The 19194-nt window shown below is 41.8% G+C and overlaps 1 protein-coding gene across 1 annotated transcript in view; it reads right to left on the reverse strand.

The window, feature by feature from the left end:
- Window positions 1-19194, reverse strand: part of LAMB4 (laminin subunit beta 4) — a gene marked incomplete at its 5' end in the record, with an annotated part of 89893 nt that overhangs the window by 52519 nt on the left and 18180 nt on the right. The window contains 4 exons of the mRNA XM_079786374.1: window positions 7960-8110; window positions 8681-8760; window positions 11080-11189; window positions 14432-14611. Coding sequence (XP_079642500.1) covers window positions 7960-8110; window positions 8681-8760; window positions 11080-11189; window positions 14432-14611 — 521 coding nt within the window. The remainder of the gene's footprint in view (window positions 1-7959; window positions 8111-8680; window positions 8761-11079; window positions 11190-14431; window positions 14612-19194) is intronic.

Here is a 19194-nt window from a genome sequence, read left to right on the forward strand (position 1 = left end):
GGAGGCAGTTTATAATTTTTTGTTTTTCTGTGAAAACAGAGAATTCTGGGTCCTAAGATTATTGTGCTTTCTTTTTAAGGGCTCCTATACTAGTGAAATTCTAAACTAGGAAAATATTTATCCTTATCTACTGCTTTCATGGTGTTTAAGAAAAAGTACAAAAATGCTACGTTTTAACATGAAATCTCAAGAAGAAAGCTGTAGAAAATCAACAACAGACATGGCACAAAGATTCAAAGATTAATTAGCTATTGTAACTTTTGACACACTCCAGACCAATTCCTCTTAGTTCTCACAGTTTGTAGGATTTGGCCTTGTAAGTTCCCACGGAGGGTTATACCAGGATAGCCAAATTGCACCAGCCAGACTGAATTGGAGGAATTGCATTCATGCAATTCCAGTTTCCTTAAAATCCTGGTTTTGTGGGCTCCTCTTTTATATCTTCTCCTTAGTCATTCAGCTGCCAACCCAGTTAGAATCTCCAAGTGCTCATTTCCAAATTATCACTGTGCCCTGGACATTGGTATTTGCTTGATGTTTCACTGTTGGTTTCATAAACAAGATTTTTTTAAAAATATATTTTCATTGGTTTCAGAGAGAGGAAGAGAGAGAGAGAGGGAGAGAGAGAATTATCAATGATGAGAGAGAAGCATGAATCAACTGCCTCCTGTATGCCTCCTCCCAGGGCCTTGAGTCTGCAACCGGGCGTGTGCCCTGACCAGGAATCGGACCCTGACCTTCTGGTTCATGGGTCGATGCTCAATCACTGAACCACACTGGCCAGCATAAACCAGATTTTTAATTTCACAGGTGGCTCATCATGGGCATGCAGGCCTGAGGTCAGCTGTGGCCACTTTAAGACCCTCTTATTCTAGTGTTTACTCTTCAGAGTCTCGCTGTGCTCTGACTGGCTCCTCCACCTCTCTGTGCGGAGCACCCTCTGGACAAGCCACACTGAGATTATGTTAATTGGTCTTCGTCTATTTTTTCTTTTCTTTACCAATTGTGTTCATCTCATTACACAAAATTATACACTGTTGAACTAATTCTATACAGAAAACACCTTATGGGATTAACTACATACATACTATACTAAATTCGACACTATGTTAAATGCAATCAATATTAACTGCAGTGACCACGGGCAGTTTCTATAAGAAAATAAACCAGTGCTTCCCAAGCTGCACATGAACATAAACCGCCTGGGATCTTGTTAAGCTGCAGACCTCACTCAGTGGGTCTGGGGTGGGGCTTAAGATTCTCTGAGTCTAATGAACTCCCAGGTGATGACAATATCGATGCCCTACAGACCACAGTCTGAGTAGCAAGGATGTGGACATAGACTGCATGTTTGTATCCTCCCCTGAAAATTCATTTGCTGAAACCTAACCCTCAATGTGATGTATTTGGAAGTGGGCCTTTGGGAGGTGATTAGGTCAGGAAGGTGGAGCCCTCACGAATGGGATTAGTGCTCTTATCAAAGCAGCCCCTTCTGCCACGTGAGGAGTCAGCAAAAGACAGGTGTCTGCGAACCAGGAGGAGGGCTCTCAGAAGACACTGAGCCTGCTGGTGCCCTGATCTGGGCTTCCAGCCTCCAGAGCTGTGAGAAAGAAATGCCTGTTGCGTATAAGCCACTAGTCTATGGTATTTTTGTTAAACAGCCCAAGTGGACTAAGACAAATATTTTTTGGGGTGTCCCAAAAATGTGTATACACGTTAGCAGTTGATAGCTCAATTTTGAAAATGAAATGTATTTTAATAAACACTGCCTTTATAATTATTAAAAGTGTGTGTATTCATTTTTTGGAGACACCCTATATGTAGGCATACCTTGTTTTATTGTGCTATTGTGCTTCACTTTGTGCTTTTCAGATGTTGCTTTTTTTTTTCACAGTGGAAGGCAAGACCTTCTACCAGCAAAAATATTATGACTTACTTTATTGCCATTGTCTGGAACCAAACCTGCAACACTCTGAGGTATGCCTGTATATAACCTTTTGAAGAGAGTTAATTGTCATTCTTCGTTCTCCAATTTGAGTATTACAACCATTACTCAGAGATGTGATCTGGAATTCACGCCCTTTCATATCTCCATCTCCATCCTTTGTCTTCGCTCTGTTACCTCTCAATTTAGACCTTCATTCCCGTCTGGACTGGTGCAGACTGCTCTCCCTCCATCCCAGACTTCTCTTGGGTTAGACTTCGGTTATAAGAACACTGAGGATAGTCTTCATCACATCACCCCCTTGCTCAGAAAGCTTCAATGAGTTCTCATTATCCAGAGAATAAATTTAGCCTCTTTAATAAGAGAATCTAAAGTTCCTTTTCAATACTTCTTTCCTATATAAACTTCCTGTTCTGCCTGTATGGAATACAACTGCACTGTTTTTCCTCTGAGCCATTACCTGGCTGGACTGTCTTCTTATCTAGTCTACGAATTGAAACCCTTATTGTTTGCAAGTCTCAGGCCAAATTATTCTACTTTTGTGTTAAGCGTTTTCATAAAGGGTCACTCAGGCTCCAAAATCCTAATGCACTTATTGATTCTCTCGGTCATATGGCACTGCCCCAATCCTGAGCTAGCTATGTAAATATAGTTGCTCTAGTTAAAAACTCCAAGAGGGCAGGGTCTCTAATCCCTTTCAATGCCACCCTTAGCCTGAAGCTCAGCAGAATGTATGTGGATGGGCAATATGTTGATGGATTCAGAGCAAATTTTGAAAGCAGATACACTTGGCTTTCAATCCAGACTCCACTATCCACTAGCTGTGTGACTTTGGGCAAGTTACTTAACCACTCTAATGTTTCCCCTCATCTGGAAATTACAGAGATATATATAGGGTATTTGGAAATTCAACTTTCCAAATACCCTATATATTATAGGGTATTTGGAAAGTTGAATATGATAATGTATATAAAGTGTAAAGCACAGAGCATTAAATCAGTGGAAGTTTTATTTATATAACAGCATATAATAAACTTTGTTAAATGAATGCACAAATAATTAAATGGTAGCTAACTTAAATCCTTTATACTACAATTAATAATTTTCTTAGTGGTGAGGAAAATTACTCATGTTATTAACCTTTAAACAACATTTAATTTCCTTTCCTCTGTCATATGTATTACTTTCCAATCCTTTAAGCAATTTTCCTCGCCTTTTAAATCCATTCTGTATCCTCAATATTTTTCTGTAAGCCGTGGAGAGAAGAGTAAGGATTCATCTGAGTCACTATATTCACAGTTTGGAGCTATATTAATATATGTGATGTTATCCTGCTTAATTGCTTGTCAGCACCTACCATATGGTGCATACTGAATAAATGTTAAGTAACAGTCCATCTTATTTCAGATAATCATGTTTGTTTTGTGTCTTCTTAACTAAAAAATGGGAAATGTTGTATTTATAGTTGTATTAGTGGCCTGGTGCATGGATTCGTGCACATTGAAAGGAAATTAATTAGAAGGTGGCCAGTGGGGTGGTGCTGGGTGAGACGGGCCGGACATGCCCTGGAGCCAACCTCCTGTGGTCCCTCCCCGCTGGCCGCACCTGGGGCAGCATCAAGGCTCAAAGGACATCTGCGGTCACTGCAGCTTGGCAGTAAACCAGATTCAGGGTGACAGTGCCCCAGCAACAACATAACCCACAGCCGAAGGTGGAATCATGCAGCCCTGCGAGGAATTGGGCTCCCTACTCTCTAATTGCGGGGTGCGTCACCTGAGAACTGCTGCTGCCAAGTCACCACAGCTCGGCAGCTCCTGTGTTGAGCATCTGCCCCCTAGAGGTCAGTGAGCGTCATACCTACCAGCCGGTCGGATGGTTGCTTAGCCTTTTATATATATATAGATAGGACAAATGCTCTTGTTTTTTTTTTCTCTACTCTCACACTATTACCACACTCACAACACCAGATGTGTGGGGTTATTCCCATACCCAAGTATCTGACACCAGCTGGCTGTCCTACAATTTAATTCAGTTCTAACACTATCTACCTGGAGTTAGTGTTATCGTCATGATTAGCTAGTTTATTAATATTAATGGTAGGAAGAGAGCAAAGGGGAGGCCAGACGTTGTAAGCATGATCACCTGGGCAGCTTCACCAGGAAGCTATAGCTTCACGCTCCCCAGGGAACCACCAGTCCCTTCCCTGCAGATCACTGGGGGAAGGGATCGAACAAAAGATTTGGGTGCATGTGCAGTGAAGTGGGGGTGACATAGGGAAGGTGCTTGCCTGTCAGAATAGCCTGGGAAAAAGATAATTGACTAGTGGGGTGAAGCCAGTGCAAATGCTCGACATCTTGGAAAGTTAAAATCCCCATCCCTCTTCATGCTCTCACTTACTCCATGACCTGTATTTGCTCCGTATGTTCACTTGTCCTAGAGTCTTAAGCAACCACATGGCCCATGGCTGTGTGGACCTCACACGCAATGGACTGCAGCTGGGAACACAAGGTAAGCCAGCCAGGTGCTGTACTGTACTGTACTTTAATAATGAACAGATACTCTGGACAATGGCCTTAATTCCAGCCCCACCAAAGACAAGATTGGACTTTTTCCATGGCGGGACAGACAGAGATGGGATCTTGGAGGGAACCCCTTAATTTTACATCATCAATAAAGCTTTCCATGAGACCCCATATTTCCTTGGGGGTCTCAGGAAATTCTTTTCCCCGAGGCACCCCAAGAACTCCATTTCCACTGATAACATTAGCATGAGATCAGTCCCATGTGACTGCCTCCCCTCTTCAGATGCCAATCAGCAGTAGAGGCTGTTACCTGTACTTCAGACCTACTGCCTACAAATGGGGTTCCTGTGACCCCCTCCTTGGGTTTAACAAATTGCTAGCATAGCTCACATAACTCAGGAAAATACTTACAATCACTGCTTTATCCTATCTAATAAGGAGGGAATATGTTAATTGACTGCCCTGCCCTCAAAGATGGTGGCGCCCACAGCCACAAGATGGAGGTGCCCAGTACCCTCAGCCCCGCCGGGGTGGCAGGCACATGGCAAGGCCGGGCCCACTCCCAGGTGGGCCCGGCCGCTCCATGCACTTGCCTCCAGAGTCCCCCAGTCCCCTCAGTCTCCCAGCCACCCAGGGCCTGCCTGAGGCATAGGCAAGCCTCAGGTGGTGACTGCCCAGCTGCCCAGGGCTGCTCGAGGCTCAGGTAACCAGGGTCAGCCGAAGCTTGCTCTGCCGGCAGTGGCAGCAGCAGAGGTGTGATGGGGCGTTGCCTTCCCCTGATTGCTGGGTTGCCTCCCACCCCTGAGGGCTCCCGGACTGTGAGAGGGGGCAGGCCGGGCTGAGGGACGTCCTTCCAGTGCATGAATTTTCATGCACCGGGCCTCTAGTTATAACATAAAGAATATGATAAAATATACAGATAAACAGTCAGATGAAAGGATATATAGGGTGAGGACTGGAAGGGTCCCAGACACAGGAGTGTCCGTCCCCTTGGAGCTGAAGCTTGCGCTGCCGGCAGTGGCAGCAGCAGAGGTGTGATGGGGAGTTGCCTTTCCCTGATGCTCTTATACTCCTGGCACAAGAATGTGCTCACCAGCATGGAAGCTCTCTGAATCCAGTACTTCTGGGATTTTTATGGAGGCATCATTACACAGGTATTAACTCAATATCCAGCCCTCTCCCCTTCCTGGAGGATGGGGGTGGGGCTGGAAATTTTACGCTTCTAATGAAATGGCTTGGTCTTTCTGGTGACCAGTCCCCATCCCGAAGTTATCCAGGAGTCCATCAAGAGTTGCCTCACTAGAACAAAGGACACTCCTATCTCCTCCTATCACTCAGGAAATTCCAAAGGATTTAGGTGCTCTGCATCAGGAGTCAGATCAAAGACCAAATATTAGAACAAAAAATGTTCCTAAGTGCTTTTACCACTCAGGAATTCCAAAGGATGTAGGTGCTCTGTGTCAGGAGCCAGGGCCAAGACGACTATATATATATATATAATTTGGTATAGCCTAAAAATAAATACCAACATTCCTTTCCAAAAGTCTTCTTTTCATCACCATTATAAAGATGTAATGTTAAAAACCATCAGGAAGAATGCAGACATTGAATTATTTCATTTCCATTTCACCCCCCTCAGGTGTAAGTCTATGTAGGGACAGTAAAAGCCTCCTGTAGCTGCCCCAATTCCAGCCACTAAAAGAGAAAATTCCAATACTCTTAGTAGCATTTCTTATCCCTTATGAATTTTTATGTCTTTGAATTTCTATCAGTGTGCAGATAAGGAAGAGACATCAGGAAATGACTTAGTCCCTGGAAGCTGGAATGAGTTCCCAGTTTCCTGTCCAAATCCTGTCTTCAGAATGAACTTTCGCATGATTTCTCTCCTTGAAGACCTTACCTTTCACCTCACATTACATTTCCCTTTGTCATATTCCCGTATATGGCTGGAGTCACATGCTGGAGAATGGCATGGGAGTCTAATTTGTGCTTTCTCTATTCGTTTTACACGTGTGAGCCTGTGCTTCTAACAAGTCTTGAAGAAAAGTGTTTTTAGGGAAAATATCTGTGGATGAAAAAGGGGCCACATACTAAACCTGACAAGTTCAGGGGAGGCCTGCATGGCGGACTTACAAACTCAAATAACACATAGGATGTTCTGAACTTAAAACTTTCTAACTAAAAGCAGGTCATGGCAGGTAGTAATGTCCTAGGCTGGCATCTTCTCTAACAAAGGTCCATCTGTACCTCACTGAGCCTGTCTGTAGTCTTTTTTTAAAAAATATTTTTATTGATTTCAGAGAAGAAGGGAGAGGGAGAGAGAGCTAGAAACATCAATGATGAAAGAGAATCATTGATCAGCTGCCTCCTGCACACCCCCTACTGGGGATGGAGCTTGCAACCAAGTACGTGCCCTGAACTGGAATTGAACCTGGGACCCTTCAGTCTTGCAGGCCGACGCTCTATCCACTGAGCCAAACCAGCTAGGGCCTGTCTGTAGTCTTTTTGCATCTACGACAACATACCTTTGGAATGTCTGAGAAATCCTCTTTTTCCAACATCCTCAGGGTACAATCTTTCACCAGAGTGCATGACTATGGGAACCCCTCATAGTTAATGTTACCTTGTTAATTGTTAACTGTTAACTATGCTATATCCACCTATGGAAAAGAAGTATGTGTCTATTTGTTTTACTTTTTACCCAATCCCAATGATTTCTCATACTTTGCTTTCTCCCACGTCCCTAATCTATCACCAATGAATTTCATGTCACCCCCTTATGTCTTCTCCTTTGACTGTAATGTATAAAATAAGTGGTAAAACTGCCACTTTCTGGAGCATTTCCTCAATCCATTGAGATTTTGCTTCCCGGCAACTGTCATCAGTTTGGCTCAAGTAAACTGATAAAAATTCTTACAGGTTTGGATGTGTCTTATGTTGACATATCCCACAGGAATGTGACTTGTAGGAGATGAAGTGACACTTGTGATCACACACTCCTGTGGCCATCACTGACTTCAATGACAACGGCTAATCCCAGGGCAGCTTCAGGAGGCGAGAGCATGTTTACACTGCTTTCATGTACCTCATTCATTCATTCATTGGCAGAGATCTATCCAGTTCCTCCCATGTGACAGGCACTTGTGCAACAATGGTGAATGGGATCCACATAATGTCGTGGGGGAGACAGACAAGTAGATGCTCAATAAACACATTCTATCCGATGGAAGAGCAAAAGTCAAGTCTGTTTTATCACAACTTAATCCACTTTGCCCTAGAACTTGGATAGACAGATCAATGAAATGCAGACTCTGCCTTCAAGAGTCTATCTAATCTGTAGTTCCATGATAGAATAAACTCTACTCTGATCTGCGTTTGTGGGCAAAACCATGCTTTGCCAGGAACCTTACCCATGTTCTTAAGGGTGTGCTGTATGTATTTACTGACATTCCATCAAATAAAGTTTGTATTGAAAGGAAAGGAAATACGCACCAAAGGGGCCAGTCCTTGGAGGGGCATGGCTTCCTCGGCCTCATACAGATAGTAATTCAAAGAAGCAAAGAAGTAGCCGGGGGCCGGTTCAGTGCAGCTGCGGCCAGTGACATGAGGGCGGCATTCACACTGCCCATCCTTGGGAGAACACCTGGGGGAAAACAAATCCATCTGAAAACATGCAGAGGGGACACATATAAAATGAAGGCATGGGAGTGCCAAGCTAACTGTACCCCACGTTTGGATCTATTCTTTGATCAATCCACTTTCCTAGGGAGGGGAAGGAGAGACCATGGGCTCTACAAGTCTGGTCTTGAACAGCCAATCCAGATCCATGAAATCAAGTAGCCATTTCTTTCCTCAGTGGCTCTGATTCTGCTCTAAAACCAGGAAAAGGAGACCTTAGGATTTCTCTTTACAGGGTGGAAAAAGTTAGTGTTTAAGGCAGATCAGATCACGTGTTTGCAGGCATCTATCCCACCTTCTCACGGGAGACCCAGGCAGTAGAACTGTCATCTCAGCCTTGAAAATATTTCAAGTAAAATAAGTCAACTGGGCTCTAGTTCTTGTCTTGAGGTCATCGCTTTTCAATTCCCTTTGCTTGTCATGAAATAAACTCCTTCACCTTTGACGATGAGCATATAAAAAAAATGTGCTTTTATGTGGATATGTGAGTGAGGAATATTGTCACAAAGTATTGTCATTCATTTTCCTGACTTACACATTAGAATAAGCACCTCCAATATCACAGTCACAGGGAGAACATCCATGGAGATGACTTCCCAGTCCCCAGTATCCAACCTACAAAGAGAAAGTGCTCAGTTGATTCAGGTGTGAAGATATTTGCTGCTTTGGCGTATAATATTGAATGCACTACAGTTCAATTGATGCCTGTCATATGGCCACTCAGCCTGAACAATCACACAGGAGCCCTTTTTCCCTGTGCACCTGGTAATGACCTTCAAGGACACAGAGCTCCCATTCCAAGGACTTGAAATGCAGGGGACAGGCGAGATGTCTGTGTATTGGTTCAAGTGGAAATGCAATGGAAACCACACAGTTCCTCCAACAGAACCAATTTAGCCTCAAGCTGGGTTAAAGCCAGTCAAGAGAAGTTCTTCAACTAGCCTGTTTGCAAATGCTTGTATAAAACCAACAGATGCCCTTACTGCATAAAAGAATCAATCAAACTGATTTTGAACTCTTATATGAATATCATAGTTTAGTAGAATCACTTGTTTATAAATAAAGTAGTTTTGGCATAATCTCTCTCCCTGAGAGAGTCAGCTCTGTTATTTAAGACTTTTCATCATTGCAACATCTTGACCTTTATTCAGTATAAACAACTGGTGAAAAACCAACAACTATTTCTTAAATCTGGTAGGATTTACTATAGAATGCTCAGAAAAATATTTTCCCCTCAAATCTCAATTTAACATGCTCAGATAAAATCAGGCTCTTACTAGGCATGGAACTATTGTTTGAAATGAGTTTGTTAAATACCCATAGTTTGTTTTTTTATCTTGGTAAAATTTTATGGTCAATTTTACTCAAAAATATTTATTTTAAACATTCAAAGTTGTTATCATTTGTTAAAAAATGCAGCAAAGGACTTTTGATATGTTTCCCCAAACCAAATTTCCGTTTAGGCACAAAGAATGTGAAAGGGACTGCTTTACTCAGGATGTGGTTGTGAAACTCCCTCCAGGCAGGGTATGCTGTCCTGTGGCTGCCCCCGCGCAGGTCCAGGGCACCATGGGACAGATGTGGATGGGGGGCACCTGGCAGGTGCATGGGCTCAGTCACAGTGGACAAGTGCCCACTGCTCAGTTATTTCCCTTCTGCAAATACAGTCGGGTTAACTGCAAACTGGCCGTTAACCTGCCGATCAAAAAGTCAGCCTGAGTCTAAGGTTTATTGGAAGGATCCGACGTGGTGTCTTCATGGATCCTGGTAAACAGCTCTGCATGCTTCTTCGTGCTGTCTGCACGTGGTCACCGCGCGTGGCGTGGCTCCGTGGCTCACGCTGCTAAGTAAAGCTTGGAGATGACTTGCCCTGGCTCATGTAGAGTGCCTTCTTCATCCCTACTTCCATGCTTTCTTTCCCACCTCCTCTGCTCCATCCTCATATGTTTTCAGTAAAATTACTTAAAATGTTAGCACAAAACTATGTCCTAATAGGCATATGTTTCATATTTATCAGCTACATTTCTTCAGACACATCAAGGTCACTGTTCCTTTACTAGGTTAAGTTTTTGTTTTTTCTTTCTAAAATGTCAGGATGGGCTGCCAAGATCAGAGAACAAAGAAACGAGTGGGGTTTGACTCCCTAGTTGCATAACACATTGCTTATGGAGTAAAAATGTCTTATTTGACTAATTTTAGACATACATGCGCATATGTTTAGTGGAGTCTGTGAAAAAACCAAGAGTTTATTTCCCACAGGAATCTACAATCAATCCAAGTTGTTGTTTTTTTCTGGTCTGTTTTTTTTTTTAATGAGCTCGTCCAAGGTATTTTTAGGCAAGGAGTGCAGGGGTGGTAAAGCGACTGGGGACGGAAGACAGAAGAGGAGGCCCAGTGGTCTGGTGAGCCTGAAGGAGGGGGCAGATAAATGCCCGTATACTTGGCACTTTTAGGTGAACAAAGGATAAAGCTATTGACATGCGCTATATTCCTTATGCTGTACTAATCATGATCGTTTTGTGAAGTATATAAATGTCTAAGCACTATTTTGTATACCTGAAACTAACGTCAACTATAATTAAAAGTAAAATTTTAAAAGCCAGGAACATCTGTGAAGCTCAAGAAAGCAAAACACAATAAAATGAAACAAACAAAGATGAAAACAACAAAATATTGACATGGTGCCTGGGTCTGTTCAGTTCTATCTGGTAAATGTTGGCGTGCTGGTGAATGTTTAACAACCAGCTCTCTGCGGGAGGATGGGGCCGGTTCCTAGTGTTTGCTGATTTCTGTAGTGTAAATATTTTTTTTTAGCACAGGACTATTGAAATACAATAGGACAAGGAAAGCAATGAATAAGACCAAGTCTCTCCTAGGCAATGGCATAGAAATCTGCATCCCAACCTATAAGGAAAATCGTAGGCAAATACGTACAGTGCACTCCTCACAGCGTGGGCCGGTGGCAAAGGGCCGGCACGGGCACTGGCCTGTGTCCACATCACAGGCCGAGAGCGGCAGACTCCCCAAAGGACTGCAGTTGCAGGCTGAAAGCACAGCGACATGATCATTCACTTCTATTTCCCCACGTTTGTAAATGTCCTTAGGAGCCCAACTGAGCAAAACACGTGGCCACAGAGCACAGAGCAGCCAGGCCTGCCAAGCTCACTGTCTGCCTGGCTGCATGATTACTGTTTGGCACACAACCCTGCACAGGAAATCCAGTGCCAGACACTCCCAGAGCCCTCGTGTAGACCTACTGGATGGCAGTTAGGAGGAGACAAGAAAGTGGAGGAAGTCATGCAAGCTGAGTGCCTGGCACTGTTATCCGGAGTGATGCTGGCTGGATTCGGCGCAAGGGTGTCTGAATGTCACAGTAATTACCCATGCTCCCTCTCTGGCAGATACACCTATTGTTTCCTATCTCTCTCCTCTCTCTCTTACTGCCTTGTTACATTTCCTTTTCATTCTCCTCCCCCGCTTTCTCTTCCACACATAGACATTTCTGAGTCCTGCTTATGTTATGAAGACTAAGAAATTATGCTACCAGAACAAGATGTATATATTTCCCATGCAGGAAAAACCAGTGTTCATGGGAAAAGCCAAAGGTTCATCAACTGATAAATGGATAAATGAAGTGTGATATATTAATACAATGGAATATTATCCAGCAATAGAAAGAAGTGAAGTACTGATTCATGCTATAACATGGATGAACTTTGTAAACCCTGCTAAGTGAAAGAAGCCAGTCATAAAAGACCACAAATTATAGGATTCCAGTTTATGAAATGTTCATAATAGACAAATAAGTAGAAACAGAAAGTTGATTAGTGTTACCGAGGGCTGGGGGAATGGGATAATAGGGAGGGAGTAGATAAAGAGTATGGGTTGTTTGTATTTTTTTTTTTTTTTGAGCAGAATACATTTAACATAAAATTTACTGTCTTGCTCTAGTAGGTTTGACTCAATGGATAGAGTGTTAGCCTATGGACTGGAAGGTCCTGGGTTCAATTCCAGTCAAGGGCACGTGCCCAGGTTGCAGGTTGCAGGCTTGATCCCCAGTAGGGGGTGTGCAGAAGGCAGCCAATCAATGATTCTCTCTCATCATTGATGTTTTTATCTCTCTTTCCTTCACCCTTCCTCTCTGAAATAAATAAAAACATATTTAAAAAAATAACCATCTTCGCCATTTAAGTAGATAAAGAATGTGGGTTTTCTTTTCTTTTCTGTGTGTGCTAGAATACATTTAACATACAATTGTCCACCTTTACCATTTTACAGCTCAGTAGGGTTAGTACACTCACATTGTGTGCAACCAATCTCCAGAATGCTTCATCTTGCAAAACTGAAGCTCTCTACCCATTAGACACCATCTCTCCCCATTTCTCCCCTGCCCTCAGCACTTGGCAATCATCATTCTATATTCTGTTTGTATAGATTTGACTAGTCTAGGTACTTCATAGAAGTGGAATTATACAATATTTGTCCTTTTTTATCTGGCTTATTTCATTTAGCATAATGTTTTCAAGGTTCCTTCATGTTGTAGCATACGCCAATTTCCTTCCTTTCTAAGGCTGAATAATCTTCCATTGTAGTACATACCACATTTTGTTTACCTACTCGTTCATGGATGCACATTGAGTTGCTTCCACCTTTTGGTCATTGTGAACAATGCTGCTATGAATACGAGTGTAAATATCTCTTTCAGACTGTGCTTTCAATCTTTTGGGTATATAGCCAGCAGAAGGGTATAGGGCTTCATTCTGGGATAATGAAAACATTCTAAAATTGATTGTAGTGATGGTTACACAACTCTAATACACTAAAAGTCATTGTACTGTACACTTTAAAAGGTGAATTGCATGGTATGTGAATTATACCCCACTAACGCTGTTACAAAAGACAAAAAAACAAACAAACAAAACAAAACAAAAACCACTATTTGGCCTATCCTCTGAGGGCATAAAGTCAGTCAGTCAGCCAGGGGAAATGTCTGGAGTTCTGCAAAGTGTGATGGGAAATTGGTTTGACTATGTAATTCATTCTCCTGAAATTTAATTTTGCTATTAAACTCAAGAAGACAATTTTATCACACTGAGATTCAGCAAGCTGCTCTCAAAATATACAAATAATATACAGTTCTTTATGTGGGAAAAATGTAGAGTGTGATGCTGTGCCAGAAGGGACATTATTTACCCGGATTCCCTGAAGATTCTACAGCTGTTTGAGACCCCAGGCAGCTATAAATGTGTGTGATCCTAAAGCCAAGGGTCTCTTCATTTGGCCCCAGAAAACTAAGGTTCTTTCTATTTCCCTGTAGCTACTCCCCTGGCTTTTTAATTTTTTCTTTCCTTTGTCAGAGAACATAAAAATACTAGGAGGGACATGAGAAGAAAAGGGAAAATTAATTTAAAAAAATCAAAAGAAACCATCATATGAAAATTGCTCAAGAAGTCATCAGTCTTTACAGAAACCCGTAATGTGATTTAACAAATCTGTATAGGAGAGTCCTAGTGGAGGCTGTTTTTCTAAAGGTTTCACAACTTGGCATTAAATTCCTGGCATTTTCCACTGTTTGCTCCAGCAGAAAAAAATGTGAGCACCCCCTGCTGGTCCCTTATGACAAACTCAGCAAACCACCGAGAACTGAATAAAATTCACGGGAGTTTTTGTGTCACTTTTAAAATCCGAGAGGCAATGGATGGACAATAGTGTGGTGATTTCTGGGGGAAAGGGGTTGGGAGAAGGTGGAGGAGGGTATGGGGGGATAAATGATGATGAATCAAGACCTGATTTGGGGTAGTGAACACACAATACAGTGTATAGATGATGTGTTGTAGAATTGTGCACCTCAAACCTGTATAATTTTGTTAACCAGTGTCACCCCAATAAACTTAATAAAAATGGAAAAAAGCATAAAAGAACTCTGGTAGCCAAAAACAAGCAAACAAAAAAACAAAACAAAATCCTGAGAGGCTGGCAGGACTCTTAGGTATTTACAATGATTGAATTTTAATTTCTTTCTTTTTAAAAAATTTAAATGTCTTGAGGTGACATTGATTGATATAATCATACAGGTTTCAAGTGTGGCTTTCTGTTACAAAATCTGAATATTGCACTGTGTGCCCACCATCCAAAGTCAAATCTCCCATCGCCATTTATTAGGACCCCCTTTATCCCTACCCTCTTCCCTCTGGCAACCACCACACCAATGACTGGATTTTAGAGCTGACGGGCAGCCCCAAGCTTTAAAACATCCAGGCTGGTTGCCCAGCCGCTGTTGACTTACGCTGACAGCCCACAGGGTCAGTGGAGCTCAGTCCGTAGTGGTGGGGCTTGCACTGGTCGCACTTGGCTCCTTCCACATTCTCCTTACACAGGCACTGGCCAGCCACAGATCCCGAGGCAGGATCAGAGTGGCTCTCACAAATGCCACCCGATATGGTCCCGTCTGGGTCACATTCACAAGCTGGGGACACAGACATGCATTATCTTAGTTAACTGCAAATTGTGGGAAACCTGAAATGTAAGCATAGCATTTTACTCATGATATAACTATTTTACTTTTTTAAAGTCATTAAATATGTTTAAATAATTAGACAAGTGGATAAGGGCTGCTCAGAAATATCTCTTAGATCTCTGGTCTTAGAAAATGTTGAAAAATTCCATACATTAAAAAAAAAAAGACTTTTAATTCTAAAGTAAGAGGACCAGAGGAAGATGGCTGGACATTAAAAATAGGTCTCCATTGTGAGACCTGGACATTAAAAATAGATTGATTACTTTGGGGGTCTTGAAAATGTTTTGGAACATTTGGTTGCATAACACTGTGCCACTGAATTGCTCCTGGAAGGAGCACCTACAAGAAACAAAGGGGCGCCCTAACTGGTTTGGCTCAGTGGATAGAGCGTCGGCCTGCAGACTGAAGGGTCCCAAGTTCGATTCCGGTCAAGGGCATGTACCTTGGTTGCGGGCACATCCCCAGTGGGAGGTGTGCAGGAGGCAGCTGATCGATGTTTCTCTCTCATTGATGTTTCTAATTCTCTATCCCTCTCCCTTCCTCTCTGTAAAACAAATCAATAAAATATATTTTTTTTTAAAAGAAACAAAGGGGCAAGAGCAAGAAATGTTCATATCCTGTTTTCTTTTTGGATGCTTGTTAGTGGGGCAAAACCTGGAAGAGATTTTGGAAAATGAGATAAATAGTCACCTGTAGCGAAGGAGCAACTAATGTACAACTTCCCCTTCCCTGCTTTTCCCCCCAGACAGTTGAACAACTGAAGGAAGGAATGTCACATGATAAAGGATGCTGATAGTATGAATGGTTCCAGAGGTTAGAAGTTACAAAAGGGAGAACCTGAGTACAAGGAAGAAGTCTCTAATGGTTAGGGCTGCCCAATAGAGCAGTGACCCCTTCATCAGCAGAGGGGTTCAGGCAGAGGTGTTTGGTTAGAGGACAAGTTGGAGACATCAGATGACCACCATGGTCTCTTGTATCTTTGTGGTGCTGTGTTTTCAAGGAATTACACTTTTAAGGAATGCAAAAAAAATTTTAAAATAAATATCCTGATACTAAGGACCAATTATATTCACATTTATACATGTTTGCTTTAGATTAATAAAAATAACACTCTCAGGTCTAAGGCTATGTTTACATAACCACCATTTAGGTTGTAGTGATAAAAATCTAGTCAAACCCATTGTTTGGCATCATTGAAGTAATCACTTGGTTGTCTGACAGAATCTTTGGATTTCAATTGTTTGCTATTGGATTGTGACTGGTGAGAAAATCTTACTATGGAAAAACAGCATTGGGTTCTGTTTAGTTTGGAAAAACCACAATTCTTTTCTAATTAAAGCCAGTTGCTTTTAGAAAGGAAGGAACAAACTGGATTCATTTTAGAAGGAGCCAAAAGGAAAAGGCTCAGCTTTATTTGGGAGACACTCCAAAGGGTCAGCGCTGAGTTCCAGGGTAGAATTTAATGATGTGCAGAAGCATCCGTTGTTGGATGGGGGTGAGTGGGTAGTAACTTTACTTTGCAATAACCCTATGTCAGGGCCCTTAAGATAGAATTTCAGTAAAACCTCTTGGTGTCACACAACTCAATTCTAATAAACTTTTATTATCAGTGGCTGAGTCTACCAAATCATTGTGTTTTGTGTTAAAACATTTGACTGTGTTTTAATCATGGAAGACTTAAACTTAGTCAACTCTTATGCCTGGAATCAGATTATGTAAATATTTAGAGTCAAACAAAAACAATTTAGAGAAAATTTATATGAGATTGCTGCTAGTCAGTCTTAAAACACGTCATTTGTATAGACACACACACACACAAACATGTGTTTAGGTAAACTGGGAGAAACTGGGGCGTCTCATGATGGTAGTTTTTATAAGCTCCTCATCTGCCTTTCCTTGAGAAACAACTTGTTTACAAAGCACGGCTTTTTCATTTCATATCAGGGGGACTCGTTTTCTTCCCTCGGTTTCCTTTAAAAGCACCATCTAGTTGATACGGTTCTGAAGGAACAAGACTTTGTTCAATGTGTTCAAAACACTTGGTTTAGTTATTTCCAATCTCTTTCCATGCTCTTAGATTATCTGTTTCAAACCATTATATTTTACTGATTGTACCTAGGAGAGCAATTTCATTTTCTTTTAAGTTGTGTGTGTGTGTGTGTGTGTGTGTGTGTGTGTGTGTGTGTGTGTGTAATTATGGATTCTGGTAAAAAAAAATGTAGGATACTTAGGACATTGATGAAAAAATTGTTTTTTCCATGCCGAAACCGGTTTGGCTCAGTGGATAGAGCATCAGCCTGCGGATTAAAAGGTCCTGGGTTCGATTCCGGTCAAGGGCATGTACCTTGGTTGCAGGCACATCCCCAGTAGGGGGTGTGCAAGAGGCAGCTGATCGATGCTTCTAACTCTCTATCCCTCTCCCTTCCTCTCTGTAAAAAATCAATAAAATATATTTTAAAAAATTTGTTTTTTCCTGAGAATCCAGTTCTTTGTATAAATTTTAAACAGGCCATGTAAGGCAAAATTTCATGCAGTTAGGTACCTACTAAGCAATCTGAGAAAAAAAATCATGTATGCTTTTTATACATTGTGATGGTTTAAAGTTTGAAATCTAGAGTATTGTATGTATTCAGGTAGCTACTGAATTACTTTTGTATAAGACTTCATTTTATGTATTCTGATTAATAAAGTTTGAAATTGTAGTTTCATAGCAAGTTCCTCATCCAATATAACATCCTATTGATGATATAGCCTAAGAAGCAGGAATTCTGGGTACTGGGCACCTGAATGTTTTTGCTGAGTGTGCCAACAATGCAAGGCCCAACTGCTCTTTACCCAGGCCATATCTCAAGATTGTGTTTGCAGCCAGCTACCTTGAGGAACAAGGAAACCTTTCCCCCCAAGACAAAGAACAAGCTTGCTTCCACTGCTATAAAAGCATGAGTCCTCTTCCAGTGTTCCTTGGCTATGAGATAAACCCATTAGGTGTACAGGAACCATCTGGTATCCTTCGAGTGGCCCCATGGGAGTTGGGGCTTGGGGACTTGGGAACTCAGACCAATACAAGCATCTTGTGGCTTGCTGTGCTGTGAGTAATAAAGTCCTTTGTTTTTGACCCAGGAGTTTCATGTTCTCCACCAGCATCCACAAAATAATAGTGGACTAACTTGTTAGTTTACAGTAGAGTTAAGATGCCAGACCCAGTAACTGGCACTGTGTTTGAAATCAGGTTGGAGTATTTATCTATGCAATAATTGAGAGCAGTGCTGGGATTAGAGAGAGAAAAGCCAGGTGCCCAGGGCACAACATTTAAGGAGGCACTCACTGTCAGGTTAGTGCAAGTGGCAAGTGGCAACCCTATGCTTACATGACTCTGAGAATGGTGCTTCCTTAAATTTGGGGGCCTAGGTGAGTTGTTTGCCTCACTCTAGTCTCATTCCTGCAAGGAAATGTAAATTAAAATACTGGTGAGATACTATTTGAGTAGCAAAAATTAAAGTGTGACCAAACCAAGTTTGGCCAGAATATAGAGCAACATGAACTCTCATACACTGATGGTGGGGCTGTTAATTGGTATACCCACTTAGGGGACAATCAGTATTATCTAATTAATTTGAAAAAGTTCATATTATGTCCAAGTAATTCCACTCCTGGGTATGACTCTTAGGGACAGTCTTTGTGCATGTGCATAAGGTCACACATATGGTTATTGTAGCATCAGAAGAAAAATAGACAAATAGATTTTGTTGCATTTATAGGCAGGAAGGAATTAAAACTGGAAAGCTAGGGCCACCTGATAAGGACAAATCTTAAACATATAGTGTTTAATGAAATACTCAAGGATACACACAACATAATGTCACTTATCTAAAGTTTGAAAATATGCCTATATATATTGTTTGTGGGTAAAACATATGTGAAAATAGTATGGTGATAGCTATCAAACATAGTGGGACAGATGTGCACCTAGGACATCACGAGTACCTGTCCTGTTTTGTTGAAGTCTTGAAGATGATAGGGTAAGGTATTCTGTTTTGACAAAGCTGGTGGTGGTTATAAGGGTGTTTACTATATTATTCTGTTATTTTGTATATGCTTAAAATATTTTATTTTTAAAAGTTGAGATTAGAAATAAAAGGAAAACATTTTAAGGTTAAAAAAAGAAGCAAGGTAATAATAGTTAGCTCATGCATCTTAACATCTAGTTGACTGGCCGACAGCAGTCAAATGTAGCTAATGTCAGTAGCCAGCTCCTTGCTGGAGCTGCCCTCTGGGGAAAGTCCAGGTGTCCAGGCATCCTCTGAAACCATCTGCCCCCTCCTGGTTGAATCCAGAATAGTTTCCTGATTCTCCAGTGTGAGCCACTGCAGCAAGACTACCACCATGGACCCGAGTTATCTGGCCCAGTTTGCGAAGAGAAAGAACGCTCTTAGAGTTAAAGTGGTTTTGCAAACTCTCACTGCCCCAAAGAGCGCAGTTTGGAGGTGCTGCTAAGCTGAATGAGACCTGCTCCATCAGCATTTGCTCAAACC

This window comes from Cnephaeus nilssonii (assembly GCF_951640355.1).
Source record: "Cnephaeus nilssonii genome assembly, chromosome: 12".
Taxonomy (NCBI): domain Eukaryota; kingdom Metazoa; phylum Chordata; class Mammalia; order Chiroptera; family Vespertilionidae; genus Cnephaeus; species Cnephaeus nilssonii.